Source organism: Sus scrofa, chromosome 5 (assembly GCF_000003025.6).
Source record: "Sus scrofa isolate TJ Tabasco breed Duroc chromosome 5, Sscrofa11.1, whole genome shotgun sequence".
Lineage (NCBI taxonomy): Eukaryota > Metazoa > Chordata > Mammalia > Artiodactyla > Suidae > Sus > Sus scrofa.
The window spans coordinates 103,147,309-103,162,212 of record NC_010447.5 but is presented as its reverse complement, the minus strand read 5'-3'; the positions used below and the strand labels follow the sequence as shown (position 1 = coordinate 103,162,212).

Below are 14,904 nucleotides of genomic sequence, written 5' to 3'. Positions count from 1 at the left end.
GTGGGAACTCCTAGAGTTGTACATGCTTATTTGAGAAAATGGGATTGAGCAACATACAAAAATAAGATGTTTGTGATTTCTATTTCAGTGAATTCCAGACATAATTAGAACATAGTGATTCGGATTCACAAATCTGAACAGGCTCCATCCTGTGGCGATTGACGGTAGTGAGTGACAAGAGGAAAGTCGTGTGTCTAGATGGTTGGCTGGGGGGACGGCATGTTTCCCTGTGATTATATTAGCATATATAAAGGAGCATGCGCTTTAGGGGTGAATTAATGCTGTATTTGAGGTGCTCATGGGGAATCCACACACTGGTGCGCGGGAAGCAGTTTCACACCGCGTTCTAGAGCAGGATGGAGCAGTGTGGCCTGGAAACATTAATTCGGAACACACACACCCCAAGAAAATATGCCCGACTATACGGGAGTTCTCTATCCAGAAGGAAAAAGAGGGTAACAATGGGAGGGAGGAAAAATGAGGCATTCTTTCTGAGACTATTAGAGTTTTTAAATGTGACTCATCTTACAGCTTAAAGAACTTGCATGCGGCTAAAATTACCTCAGACTGTCATAAGTTGAGAAGTTTTCTTTTTTGTCAGTAACCTGCACAAGCCTCCTTTGCAGCTTTTTGTTTGTACCAGTCTTCCTCGCAACTATTACTTAAGTTCATTTTAGTTAACGGTTTAGAATCTAAATATAACATTGTTAAAAAGTCGTTTTGTTTAATTGCACATTTTTCTTTCAAAGTGATCTCCAAACATTTATAGCGCCTAAGTTGTAGCAGAATTTTTCTAGAGGAACCATGAAATTCACCATCTTTTAGATTTTTTAAATCCTTCGGAACATCTGAGAAGAAGGAAGACTTTTCAAGAAAAAAACATTTAAATCAAAAATTTGCTTAACTGGCGTGGTGCCTGTATGTCATTTTTCAAATAACCAACTCATGGTTCTATCATAAAAATAGACATAATTAGACATAATTAGAACATAGTAACGCAGATTCTCAAAGCTGAGCCGGCTCCATCCTGCGACAGCTGAGGTCGAGAGGACCATGCGAGGTCCTACCAGCGTTCAGATGCGGCAGTGTCTGTGGACAGAGGAGTTAGACACTGGGACTTTTGGGTTGAAGTGATACCTGTTATAAACTTACTTGATGTTACCTGGAAAATTCAAGAGCCAAGGAAAATGAATATCCTTTGACATGCTTCCTGAAAAAAATGTTTTTCTTAATTCATTAAAAATTTTAAAGTATTGTTTTCTTTTGAAAATAGTTTTCGGGGAGTACCCTTCATGGCTGTGGCTGTGCCATAGGCTGGCGGCTACAGCTTAGATTCGAGCCCTAGCCTGGGAAGCTCCATATACCGCGGTTGCTGCCCTAGAAAAGACAAAAAGACAAAAAAAAAAAAAAAAAAGAAAGAAACGTATGAATTTTATACACAAAACAATAACACGTATATACTGTATTATCCTTATAAGGTACCCTGCATAGTTAACTTTCTGGATTAACTAGAGGCTTTAATCCCACCCAAGTTAAAAAGAATGAAAAGGGGCGGTGGTTTCCACCTGCCGGCAACACCGGCATCCTCTTTTGAACAGGGAGTGCTGGACGGGACTTGACTGTTTTGGCGAGTAGGTCATGATCATGAGCATGGGTTTCCTGTACTCGGCACAGCGATACTGAATGCGCAATTTAAGAGGAAGGATAACTTTCATGCTTCTTAGTTTGTCAGCAGCCACATTGGTGCTGTCAGTGTGTCAGTGTTTATTCTCACTTCCCGTTTCTTCTTTTCCACCCAGTTCTCCACCCATCTGAACTGTTTGTCTTCTTCTCTTTTTAAAGTGAAACATATGGAATTCCTGATAAAGTAAAAGCATTTAGTGAGAAATACTTTTCTCATACATCTCCTTTTGAAAGTTGTTTTAAAAGTGCGAAGATACCAAAAAAAAAAAAAAAAGTTTGAAGGTGGTAGAAATGTTTTCTCCAGATCAGTAAGATACTCCTTAAAAAAAACAAACCTTTCAACGTGCTTAATCCAATTTTAACCCAAGGAGAAGGTATAACGATGTATCCATTTTTGCATCTCATTGGTCTGTCAGAGTATCTTCAAAAGTGTTTCGGCAAGTGTTTTGTATGTAGTCTATTCATGGCAACACATGAAAACAAGACGAGGGAAGACCGCTTCTATTAGAAACATAATCTTTCAGTTATTCAGTGTTTACAGAGAAGTAAGCTCTAAGACAAAGTTAAATGCCTTGAAAACTTTTTTTTTTTGAAAGTTCGCAGGCGAGGGGTCGAACTGGAGCTACAGCCACCAGTCTACACCACAGCCACGGCAATGCGGGATCCCAGCCACAGCTGCGACCTACACCACAGTTCACGGCAACGCCGGATCCTGACCCACTGAGCGGGGCCAGAGATCAAACCCGCATCCTCATGGTTCCCAGTCAGATTTGTTAACCACTGAGCCACTAGGGGAACTCCCATATATTTCCTGTAAAACATATGTGGGAGAGACTTCGCAAATAACAAGTCACTACTATTTACAGGCTTCTCAGATTAAAAGTTGTGTGTATTTCTCCTTTAATTATCATAAAATCTATCTTCTGTAAATTTTATTCTTCCCATTTTCAGGCAGAGTTTAAGAAATTTGTTCAAGGTCCTTCAGCTGATAAGGACAGAATTTACTAATCATGTAAGCAATTAGTCAGTTTCATACTCCTAGTTTTAACTGTTTGGTTAATCTTCAGAATGATAGTGATTAAAATTTTTATTCCAAATAGTGAAATCAACTCAAATTCATTTAGGCAAATTGATTAATAAAGAAGCTGATTGTAAAGAAGCAAGAGTATCTCCTAGAACCCGAGGACAAGTTGTGAAGCTGAAACCTCACGGCCAAGCGCCTGCTTATTTTTCTGGACCCGAGTCATTCTTTCTGTGCCGAGACCAGCTCAGCAGGATGGGGCTGGAGAACAGGGGGCTTTGGAACTTAAGGAAGAAAAGTTAACATAAAACAAGACACAGAGACATTTATCTGAAGTAAAGGTGGGAACCGGGGGACTCGAGAAACCACTCTGCTTCTATTGTGCTCTCGAGGATGAAGTCAAGCGAAAAGGGGGTTGTAGTGCAGGATATAGGGGTTTTTTTATTATTATTATTTTAAAAGTCACTTAGCTGGTAGATGGTTAAACTTTTACTCTAAACTTTAGGCATTTAAGAATCATTAGCATTTGAGTTAGTTATCTATGCACAGCATTTCAGAGAATCCTCACTGTGCTTCAGCAAAAGGCGTGCCTTTAGGTCCTTGTTCTTAAGTCATTTACCATCAGGGACTGTTTTTCAGGCAGGAAGACGGGACAAGATGGAGTTTTCAGCAGAGAGGCTAGGAAAATGTTATAAAAACATGCCTCGCAGCACTTCTGCTTGGCTGATCAGCTTTCTCTGTGGCCCCTTGCATCTGGGGATACCCACAACTCCTGGGCATCCACTATCATCACCTCTTTCCACACGGAAAGACTGATGGGGTGATTTACAGCGTTGTGCCAATTCCTGCTGTGTAGAAAAATAACCGGTCATACCTATATACACCCTCTTTTTCTCATACTATCTTCTGTCATGTTCTTTCCCAAGAGATTGGATCTAGTTCCCTGTGCTGAATAGTAGGACTTCATTTCTTACCCATTCTGAATGCAATAGGTTGCCTCTGCTAACCCCAGACTCCCAGTCCATCCCACCTTCACCTCCCCCTTGGCAACCACAAATCTGTCCTCCATGTCTGTGAGTCTGTTTCTATTCTGCAGACAGGTTCATTTACGTAATAGTTTAGAGTCCACATGTAAGTGATATCCTGTGGTATTTGTCTTTCTTTTTCTGACTTCACTTAATATGAGACTCTAGTCGCATCCCTGTTGCTGCAAATGGCTCTATCTGCTGTCTCTTAATCCCGGCTCTCAAGAAGGAAACCGTTGATTGGCCCCACACACGGTAGGAGATTAACACCTGTTCTAATCCCCAAGGTCAAGGAAGAAGGATTTTCTAACAGTAGCGTGTGGCTGTGAGAGTCTACCAGCCTGAGTCACGGTGGAGACCCTGTGACGGCAAGAAGGTGGTGCTCAAAGGTGGAAGCGGGACAGACAGTGTGTCCCTTCAGTCCAGACATCCCTGCATGGGGGTTAAAGCCATGGTTTCTGGAGCTGGCTTTCTAGATGTATTCTCAGTTCTGCTGTGGTTCACTGACCTTCTATAAGTCCTTAACTTTTTCATGCTTACTTGTTTTCTTTATCACTAATGTGGGGATAATATTATTACATATAAACTGTTTAGAACAATTCCTGGCAACATCTTAAACACTGAACACATTTTCAGTTATTACTTTATGATAGTGGTCTGTTGTGGTATAAAGTTAATCTAATTTTAAGATAACTTCTGTGACCTTTAATGCTTCACAAATGGTATATACTGAATGAAGTGACCTTGCTCTTATTTTGCTAAGGGTACATTATAAGTCGATTCAAAATATTGATAACAAAAGAGAGAAAAAGGAAGGCTTTATAATAGGTCAGTTGCTTGTTTCAGTAAGGAAGATTAATTTTCTAATAAACTTGAAAAGGTATTCTAATACTTCCTGGTGAGTAAAATGTTTACAAAGAAAAAAGCTATAATAGAGCATATTTGCATAATTATTAAAAATTGTGAACACAGCTTATTGTTACATTATACAGATGAGGTCGTTTAATTTTCTGTTGATTAATTAGGCATTTATTTTCAGGTACATGACAGATGGAGGGCTCAACCTGTATACTAGAAGTCTAAACCGAGCCCCAGACACGGCGACTTCCAGGGATGTCATCCAGAGAGGGGTCCATGATGTGACAGTGGATGCAGACAGGTAATGCCATCCGCATATTTGATGGTGAGGCGTGCATAAAGCGATTTTATAAATGAGCTCCTAGGAGTTTTACAGTATAAACCAAAGGACTTTTTATTTTGATATAACTCTTTTGGGACGTTTTAAACACCAAGGTGGTTTTGCTTACAAGACTCTTGTAGCTCTGCATGCTGAAAGATATTGCATTCCTGGTGAAAGATATTGGTTAAATTTCAGGCTCTGTAGTAGCAAATTTTAATATGTGTAAAAGCAAAATTATACACATAGACATGTGTTTTTTGTTTGAAAAGAACCCTAGTGGATAAATTCCTTTCAATTCAGATGCCTTCAGATCTGCCTGGGAGCTAATGATATAAAGATGAAAACATAATTCTAATGATCAGGTAAAAGAAGCCTGATGCTTTTCTTGAGGGGGTTCTTGAAAGCATACAACCCTTGCTGTAGGCTAATTTCTTTCATATTTCAAGTTGCCCAACGGTTTGCGTGTGCAGGCATGTGTGTATGTTTTGTTTATTAGGATGATTTCGCGGGGAACTGTTTTGTCAAATTGTATCAGAGTTACTGCCGTGCAAGTCATTGTCTCTGTGAAATAACGTGTGGTAAGATACGTTTCTGACAAATTTTGCCCCTTCTTCACTCAGGATTTTTACTTGCTTGAGCAGGAAGGGATTGCCTATTTGCAGAACTCCAATATGTCCGTAGAGGATATACCCTTACCTAGAGTAGTTCTTTTCTTCTTCTTGCCGCCTCCTAGCCTATGGGGTTCCCAGACCAGAGATCAGATCCCAGCCACAACTGCCATCTGTGCTGCAGCTGTGGCAGTGCAGGATCCTTTAACCCACTGCGCGGGGCCAGAAATTGAACCTGCGTCCCAGCATTTCAGAGACGCCACCAATGGCATTGCACCAGAGTAGGGACTCCTAGAATAGCTTTTTAATTCAGCATGTGTGAAGAGGACAAATGGATTTGATTGTTTGTGTTGCTATAGTGAAGGTTGTGGGCTCCCCTTTGATCACCTTTGGGAGAAAACGTGATGGGCGAAAGAGAAGAGCTGAATTCCTCTTCTCAGCAGATTGAAATGGCCCCAAAGAAAAGAAAGGGCTTCAGGCAGGCAGCCAACCATTTCGTGTTTTAAGCATTTTTTTTTTACTAAAGATATTGCAGTTCCTTTGCTTTCAATATCAATCCAACACCAACCCCATTTCCTTATTAACTTGACTAGGGAAAGATTACAGAATGGAACTAATCCTTATAGATGTTGGAGGCTCTCTGGGACCTTCATAAATAAGTTCATAATGGACACTTAACATATGTGGGCTTTATCCATTTGGCTTTGGTTAAAATGAGGTCAGTCCTAATTTACATACACTTAGTTTCACTGAGCTATTTTTAAAAGGTCATTTGAGGGAAAGAGTGGGAGATGATTGGTGTTTTGGCTTTTTTCATTCCTATCACTGTCCTTACCCTGGCTTCTGGACTAGCATTAGCAAGTATTAATTCAGTAAGTATGTAATTACTCCTAAGTGCCCGGCATCATAGTAGCACCTAGGGTAAAAGTGAAACAAAATAATAAAGGCGAAAGGGCCTGAGTTCAATGCCAGAGAGAATAATGCGAACAAAAAATAACATGATAATAAAATTGGCCGAGTCATAACGGATGTGTATACAAAGTGCCTTAGAAACATCAAAGGAAAATAGTTCTTTCAGCCTGGGGGAGTACAAGAAAACGCTTCCAAAAGCAGTGTGAGTTAAATGGAGCCGTAAATAAACCAGAAGACTCTTTGACATACAGCCTGAGAGGAAGGAGAAGAACAGGGGAGTGAGCATATAGCGGCAGAGAGGATTCTGGTTTGAAGAGCTGTGAAAGAAACCCAGAGGCCGACAGCAGTTAAAGCAGAAAAAATAGATTCCTTTAGGAACTAAGGCAGTAGGGAACAATTGACTTCGGTAGAGAACTGGGCTTCATTCTGAAAACAGGAAGAACAAGAGGGGGTTATAGTCAGCAGGCAGAATGAGGGGGGTTAGGAAAGGGAAATTTCTGGGGGAGATTTGAGGGTGGGGGATCCTTGCTAAACCCACTCCACAGGATTCTTGCTGAAGTGTGGGCCAGGCCATGATCAGGCGCAGAAGGTGGAGGCTGAGAAGCCTGAGCAAATCCTGAAGGTGACCAGCTGTCTAGGGTGGAGAATTCTTTCTGAAATGACCTAGAGGACTTGTAATAAGACTGGGCTCTACAGGCCCAGCAAGGGGCCAAGGTCAAGGCCAAGCTGGGAAGCAACCTCAGAGGACTCTGTCTCAAGTTTTGTCGAGTAGGGAGTCTTCCTCAGAGCCAGTGGTAATGTGATTGTGCTGGTGTCCTGGGGATGTGGGCAGGGTGGACAAGAGATAATGGGTCTGGGTGGCTGTGCTAGGATACTGGGACCTGTAGGAGATGTCTTACCTATTTTAATTAGTTTTTAAATTTTATTTTAAAGCAAGAACACATGCTGTAATCGTGGTATGTTAAAAAGAACTCGTGCTAGCAACTATTGAAGAGAATGACCCCAGCACAGATAGACTTGCTAAGGGAAGGACTGTTTACGTCCAAGAGAAGGCAGGTGAGCCTGAGCCGAAGAGAAGCGGGCATCCTTCAAGGGGAACTTGGGCTCGGTCCCTCTGCTCAGAGTGCCGTAACAAGGTGACACAGACGGGATGGCTTAGACCACAGAATCTGTTTACTCACACTTCTGGAGGCTACAAACCCATTATGGTGCTGGAAAGTTCATTTTCTTATGAGAGCATTTGCTGGGCTTGCGGGCATCCATCTTCTCCCTGTGTCCTCATGGGGCCTTTTCTCGTGCTCTCCTGTGATGAAAGAGAGGTGTTCAGCGTCTGCTCCTCTTCTTATAAGGATACCACTTGCAGTAGAATAGCCCCCCCTTCATGACCTCATTTTGCCTTAAATTCACCTCTGGCAAGGTCCCATTTCCAGTGTAGTTACATGGGATAGTAAGGGCTTCCACATATGCGTTTGGTGGTGGAGGGTAACGGGAGGGACACAGTTTGGTCCAGAGCACTGTGTAACGCCCGGCAGCTGTATCCTTGGAGACCGAGGATTCCGTCACTCTGTAGATGCTTGGTTAAAGTAGTGAGTATGTGTAGGATGCCCCTCATAAGCTCAGATCCTCCAGGGATCAGGAATGTCACATGAAATGGGCAAAGGAGAAGGGCCAGTAAAAACCACGGATGCCGGTCCAAACAGGCATCTCTACCCTCAGCTCTCGAGCTTTCTGCCTGTGGAAATGCACACATGCGGAAAGGAGGGCTGAGGATTGCCAAACCAGCTGATTTTTTAAGTGCAGTCCAGAGTCTTGACTTTTTTGAGAACATTCCCAGTTTTGACGGGACCACCCATCTAACCCGGGCTATGCAGACTTAGCTTCTCCCAGTTTTTAAATACTGGTAACTGTCTTAGCAGATCTGTGAGATCAATAGATAAAGATGTGCATTTGCTTCAAAGTCAGATCATCTAGGAAATCACAGAGAATCTTACATAAAGCAAGAAACCATGGAGGTTGTTGTGGTGCCAAGGGATTGTCGGCATCTCTGGAGCACCGGGACACATGTTTGATCCCTGGCTTGACGCAGTGAGTTAGGGATCCAGCATTGCTGCAGTTGAGGCCACAGGGTGGCCCAAAAAAGGGAAACAGAAAAGAAGGAAGGAAGGAAGGAAGGAAGAAACCGTGACCATTTTCACCTGTGGTCGTGTAAATTTCCTAGGTTCATTAAAGCTTCCCAAAGAGATATGCTGGTGGAGATACCACCTCCTCCTGTACAGAAAGAAAATGCCACCAGTCATGAGATGTCTGCCCGGCAGGTTCGAGGAATGGTGGCAAAACTATCTGAGCATGTTTCTAAGTTTTTCACATAAGATAAGACGCGTTTAAGCATCTCCGCCATAGCATCACTCCGTGGATGCTGTGAGGCCTCTTATGGCAGTAACTGTAATTAATTTTGTTTAAAACACTATGTGGCTCAACTCTTTGCAGGCTAAGAGCACATTTGGGTCTGTGATGTAGAGTGAGAAAAGCCTTGAGAATGAACCTTGGACATTTAAAAAGGGAATAAAGGAAGAATAGCCATTGAAGAGACAGAGAAATCAGCTCTGACGCCGAGGTGAGGGCACGTGAGATGAACTGGAGCGAGGAGAGGGTAGGCCCCAGTGTCAAGTTCCATGGAGAGGCAAAGTTAGATGAGGAGGGTTTGTGCCAAAAAATAAAATAATGTGAAGTGGAACATCTGAGAGCTGAAGGTCTCCTGGGTGACTCGGCAAAGGTACAAGTTGTAGCCTGAGTTACCGAAGTAGGAGAGTCATGGAAGTCTGGATTCCTTTATGTAGATGATTCATTCAGGTGGCCACGAACTCACTGTGATGACAGAATGAGTCTCAAAAGAAAGGAACTTACAGGTGCAGGCACCAGAGTCTTTAACGAACATGGATGAGGCCCCCAAATTGTACCAGCACAGACACCTGTTCCAGTTCTATTCTGCGTTGTCTATTCCATTGTCACCCAAAGTACAGTCTTCAATATACTGATGGTTCATTTCAGTCATAAACGAATCGATTTAACTCTTCATTTTTTACTGATTCTTTACATATTTAGTCATGACTTTTTAAGATAGAAAAGCATAATATATCATAGAAACTATTATTTTTATATTGCGTTGTGACAGATTGATTGTGGCACTCTAATCAGGATACTAAAATCGCAGCTGATGAAGGCGTTCACAGCAGGCCTTAAGGATTGTCACGATATGACATGCCTTTCAGATGGTCAGTCATTATAACTTCATATATTGAGGGACGTCTAAGCCCAAACATCTAGTCAGACTGAATGGCTTGCTGGGAGGGAAAAATCTTTTCTTCCACCCTCTTTGGTTTGGTGGTTGGAGCCTGCAAATTACACTGACTACAAAAATAGATCAACAAGCGTAAAGACAAATTTGTATTCACATACGTGTGAGAGAGATCCGAGAAAGACGTGACTTCAGGAGATGGTCAGAATTGGGGACATCACCACAGGAAAAGGGGACAGCGAGAAGAATTCCTGTGGGAAAACCAGTGACTTCTAGGAGCACCAAGTGGGGGAAAGAAGGGAAATGGGAGAGCTTAGCTGCAGTGTCTATTCAGGCAATTTCTTCTTCAGTGCCTGCTTTGCGTCTCTCTCTGGTGCCAAGAGCCCGTCCTATCTGCTAGTGGATTTCCCAGGGAGGGATTTGTGACAGTCGAATTCCTTGGGGAGACACTTTTAGGCAGACAATGGGTGTTCAGGAAGAAAAAAAAGTTCTTTGCAGTGGTATATTTTGAATCCCTTCACCCTAAATCTACAGTTTTCACCCACGTGCAGAAAATTGCTCTGCCCCTCCAGAAGGGTTCATGGGAAATTCTCATAAAATCCGTGGGGGGTCATTTCTAAGGGTAGGGGAGGCCTTTGCTATTTTCATGACTTCTCCAAACAAGACAAGTGAAGGCAACAGAGATTTCTCCTAAGCCACCAAGCAGGTATCTCTGGAGGCTGGATTCCGATGGTTGGCACGCGTCTGTGTATAGGCTAATAATTCCTTCTACTCTGTGTTGATTTATTCTAGCGTCATCGCAGAATCAGTATATGCCCATATCTTAAATATTTCCTTCATTAGCCTACTGGCTTTCCACAGTAATTAAAAGTAAACACAAAAAGATTAATAGACTGAGATGAAAATAGATATGAAAATAGATAAAGTAAATGTAATTACTGCATTTTATAATTAAACGGGCTGCCGTTTTTGTCCGCCCTTCTTCAAGTAGAGAGAGACCGCTGCGAAACACTGAAAGCAGCAAAGGTTTTCTTTGCCTCCTTGACTTTCCTTTGGTACCCTGCTCATCTTTGCGGTTTATAGCTGCTGCTTCACCTCCCTCCTGTGTCCTGATTCTCAGAAGCACCTGACCTCATTGGGAAGGATTATAAACTCCAACACTTTTACATAGTACCCCTCAGAGAATTAACTCGCAATGTACCCGTGTGTTGAGGACCTGCTCTGCCGAGGACGGTGCCCAGGCACGATGGACCCTGTCCTCAAGGGTCTGACACCAGAAAGGCTTTAAATTCAGGACTATTAAAGCTAAAAAGCCATTGAGATTCACGGGATACTTGGGCAATAAGCCAGCTAAATGTATAGGGTTTTTTTTTTTGTTTGTTTTGGGAGGGTTTGTTTTTGGTCTTTTTAGGGTCACACCTGCCACCTATGGAGGTTCCCAGGCTAGGGGTTGAATCAGAGCTGTAGCCGCCCGTCTACACCACAGCCACACAACACCAGATCTCTGCCGCATCTGGGACCCACACCACAGCTCATAGCAACATCAGATCCTTAACCCCCTTAGCAAGGCCAGGGATTGAACCTATATCCTCATGGACACTAGGTAGATTCTTTTCCTCAAAGCCATGATGGGAACTCCCTCAGTGTGTGGGTATTTTTTATTGTTAGCTTTTCATGTCTTTTAAAACATGCATACAGGTACTGTGAGCTGTCTCGCCTTTTCTAAGGCTGCCTCTGATGTTACACTTGGCCGCAGCTGACCTTTACCCTTACAGAATTAATCTCCCAACAGCAGAGGTGGCCCCCGTACCCTTAGTCATACAGTAGTTGTACCTTAGCTCCTTCCACTACAATTAGTGATGACTCTCCTGAAAATGGTGATGGTGGAGTTGAGGCCGGGAGGAGTCGTGGTCATTGCAGGGAAAGCAGCCATGACACCCATCAGTACGAGCATCTAGGAAGTGTCACCAACACACCGTACGACTTAAACACGGGATTACGTTTTACCTTTATGACAGCCACAGGAAATGACTTTATGACTGCCGTTTCACAAGTGAGGCAAATAGTCTTTGGAGCAAATAACTTACCTATGGCCACTTTGTTAATGAGTAGTAATGGCTGGATTTGCATCCAGTTCCCTATGTTCCTACTATTATTCATGAAGTTATTAATTTGGATAAAGGTTTTTTTAAAATCATGCCTGGATAACATCTTCTGATTCTTGTAATTATTTCCGTTGCCCCTTTTGGTCTAAACATACCCATAAAATACGAACAGACCTTTTTCATTCAACTTTGTGAATGTTGGTAAGTTCCTTTAGTATGTGGTCATATTCTGCTTCTGCGGTAGATTGTCAATAAATGTAAAAGCAAAATTGACGGAACGATGTTTTCCCATGGGCTGGAGCTTCTGAAAGGCTGACTGGTTAATTAACATCAGTGAAGCAATTTAGCAAAATGTTTTGTTCTTTCATACGTTTAAGTCTATCATCATCTTTAAACCTATATCTGCCTCTCACAGGCTCAAGGAAATAACGCAAAAATTGAAAGAGGAGAAATATGTTCAGCCTATGTACAGAGAAATACTAAATGAATACTTGTATGAAGCGAAAGGCTGTGGGCCTTTTGTATTATGTGATTTTTTTCCCCACACAAAGCAATAAAAGGGAGAGTTTTTTCACAGTTAACTTTTATCGGAGTGGAGTTGATTTACAATATTGTGTGAGTGGCAGGCGAATAGCGACTTGAACCAGTTACAAATACACACATATCCGTTCCTTTTCAGGTTATTTTCCCCTGTAGCTCACTGCAGAGTCCTGAGTGGATTCTCCTGTGCTGCGTAGGTCTGTGTTACCATCCCCTCGCTCTGCAGGAGTGTGTGCATACTCATCCATCCCGCATACAGTGGCGTGTGTATCACCCCCGCCTCCAAGAGGGAGAGATTTTTGTCGCTGAGTTTAATTGTTTGATTTAAGAAGTCGCATCTACACATGAAACAGTTTTGTTTTCCTCTTCGAGGACTATGGGTGAATTCTTTTTCTTACGGGCTAACCAATGGGGTAAAACATTCAACATGGGCTCATTAAACTGAGGGCTCCTGGCTGGCACCTGATAATATGACGTCTACGCCATTCTGGCTGTAGAGAGTGGGCGGTATGGACTTATTTACTAGAGTTATCTGTGCTCCATTGATATCTTTTTTTCTTGCTTGACTTAATTTGTGTTTGAAACGGTTAAAATGATTTGCAGTGAAAGAGCTGGATTTTTTTTAAAGCATTAGCAGAGCTTCCATGTGCTTTTTTAGATAAGGTGCACATGAAAGTGTTTTCATTACAAATGAATGCTTATTTTCTGAATTAAATAGTTATTTTGTTGTTATAAAGCTCTTCTGTGATTATGAGGAAAGTTCACTGAATAAATAAAAGTATAAAGAAGAATCTGAAAATCATCCCTGGAGTTCCCGTCGTGGCTCAGTGGTTAACGAATCCAACTAGGATCCATGAGGTTGTGGGTTTGATCCCTGGCCTTGCTCAGTGGGTTGAGGATCTGGCGTTGCCGTGAGCTGTGGTGTAGGTCGCCGACCGACGCGGCTTGGATCCCCCGTTGCTGTGGCAGTGGTGTGGTTGGCAGCTGCAGCTCCGATTGGACCCTTAGCCTGGGGACCTCCATATGCCATGGGTGCAGCCCTGAAAAGACAAAAGACAAAAAAAAAAAAAAAAAGAAAAAAATCATCCCTAATCTTCCCATCCCTAAAACATCCCCCAGTTCTGCTTCAATATATTTCTTCTCAGGCTTTCTCACCCACTCAATCTACACAGTTTGGGTTTTACCACTAATAAAATAGATTATCCTGCTTCCTTATATCATGAACATTATCCCATAGTATTAAATATTTCTAAAAATATGACTTTTAATAATTACATACTATTCTGTTATTTGAGATCATTTTTTCTAATGAGTTTGTGTAACCAACCATTAAATTTTTGAGACATTCATCACATTTCTAATTTTATTGACAGGGTAATTAGCAGAACCTCATTGGTTGTATGTCTGTATCTATGTATTTTTTTCCTTTAAAAATAGACACCTTAGGAACTCCTGTTGTCACTCAGAGGGTTAAGAATCTGACTGGTATCCATGAGGATACAGGTTCAATCTGTGGCATTGCTCAGTGGGTTAAGGACCTGGCGTTGCCATGGGCCGTGGTGTAAGTCACAGATGCAGCTGGAATCTGGTGTTGCCATGGCTGTGGTGCAGGCTGGCAGCTGTACCTCAAAAACTGAGGTGCTTGACCCCTAGCCTGGGAACTTCTATATGCCACATGTGTGGCCCTAAAAAGACAAAAAATAAGATAAAAATAAAAATAGACACCTCACATATGTACACGTGCATGTTTGTACATACGTGTGTATGGATATTCAAAGGTCCATTTGGAATTTAACTTTATTCCTCCAGGTTAATTTCATTCCTGAAGAGTAAGTTTTATAATTTACTTTTACTAGATTTAAAAATTTTCAAGTGTATATTTAGGGTCTTTTAAAATTAAACTATAGAATTTATGAATTTGGTATAATTTTAAAATATTGCATTAGCCAGATTTTCTTATAAAATAGGTGGTAAACAATATTGACTGAAACTGTGCTTCTAATTCTTCAAACATAATCACATATCCAGAGGGTATTTCATACAGAACAAAACCCTATCATTTGTTTCTTTAAGAATATATTCTACTCTGAGCCCAGACAGTTTATACAAGCCATGTCCAGGCGACAAACCAAATATTTACTGGACAAAAATTAAAATAATTATAGTTTCTTTATTGAGTGTCTCATTAGTACCAGATGTATTTCTTTATCATAGGCGATATTAATATATTCTTTCAGTCACCAATAGAAAAGAAGACCCCCCAAATCAATAAAGATAGAGAAGATTTGACCCACACAGTAAGAAAGTTGACCTAATAGACATGTATAGGACACTCGAGCCGCAAAAGGCAGAATTCATTATTTTCAGGTGCATACTGGATATTTACAAAAAGATGTGTTGGACTGTGAAGTAGGTCTCAACAAATGTCAAAGAACTGAAATCCTATAGAGTACGTCCTTTGACCCCAGTGCTATTAAGGTAGAAATTATTAACAAAAAGGTTAATTAGATAATCACTGTATATTTGAAAATTAGG

The 14,904-nt window shown here is 41.7% G+C and overlaps 1 protein-coding gene across 17 annotated transcripts in view; it reads left to right on the top strand.

Moving 5' to 3' along the window:
- Positions 1-14,904, top strand: part of NAV3 (neuron navigator 3) — an 849,425-nt gene that overhangs the window by 701,010 nt on the left and 133,511 nt on the right. For all 17 annotated transcript variants that reach the window (XM_021093080.1, XM_021093078.1, XM_021093079.1 and 14 more), the window contains one exon: positions 4,769-4,888. In XM_021093080.1, the coding sequence (XP_020948739.1) occupies positions 4,769-4,888 (120 nt within the window). The remainder of the gene's footprint in view (positions 1-4,768; positions 4,889-14,904) is intronic.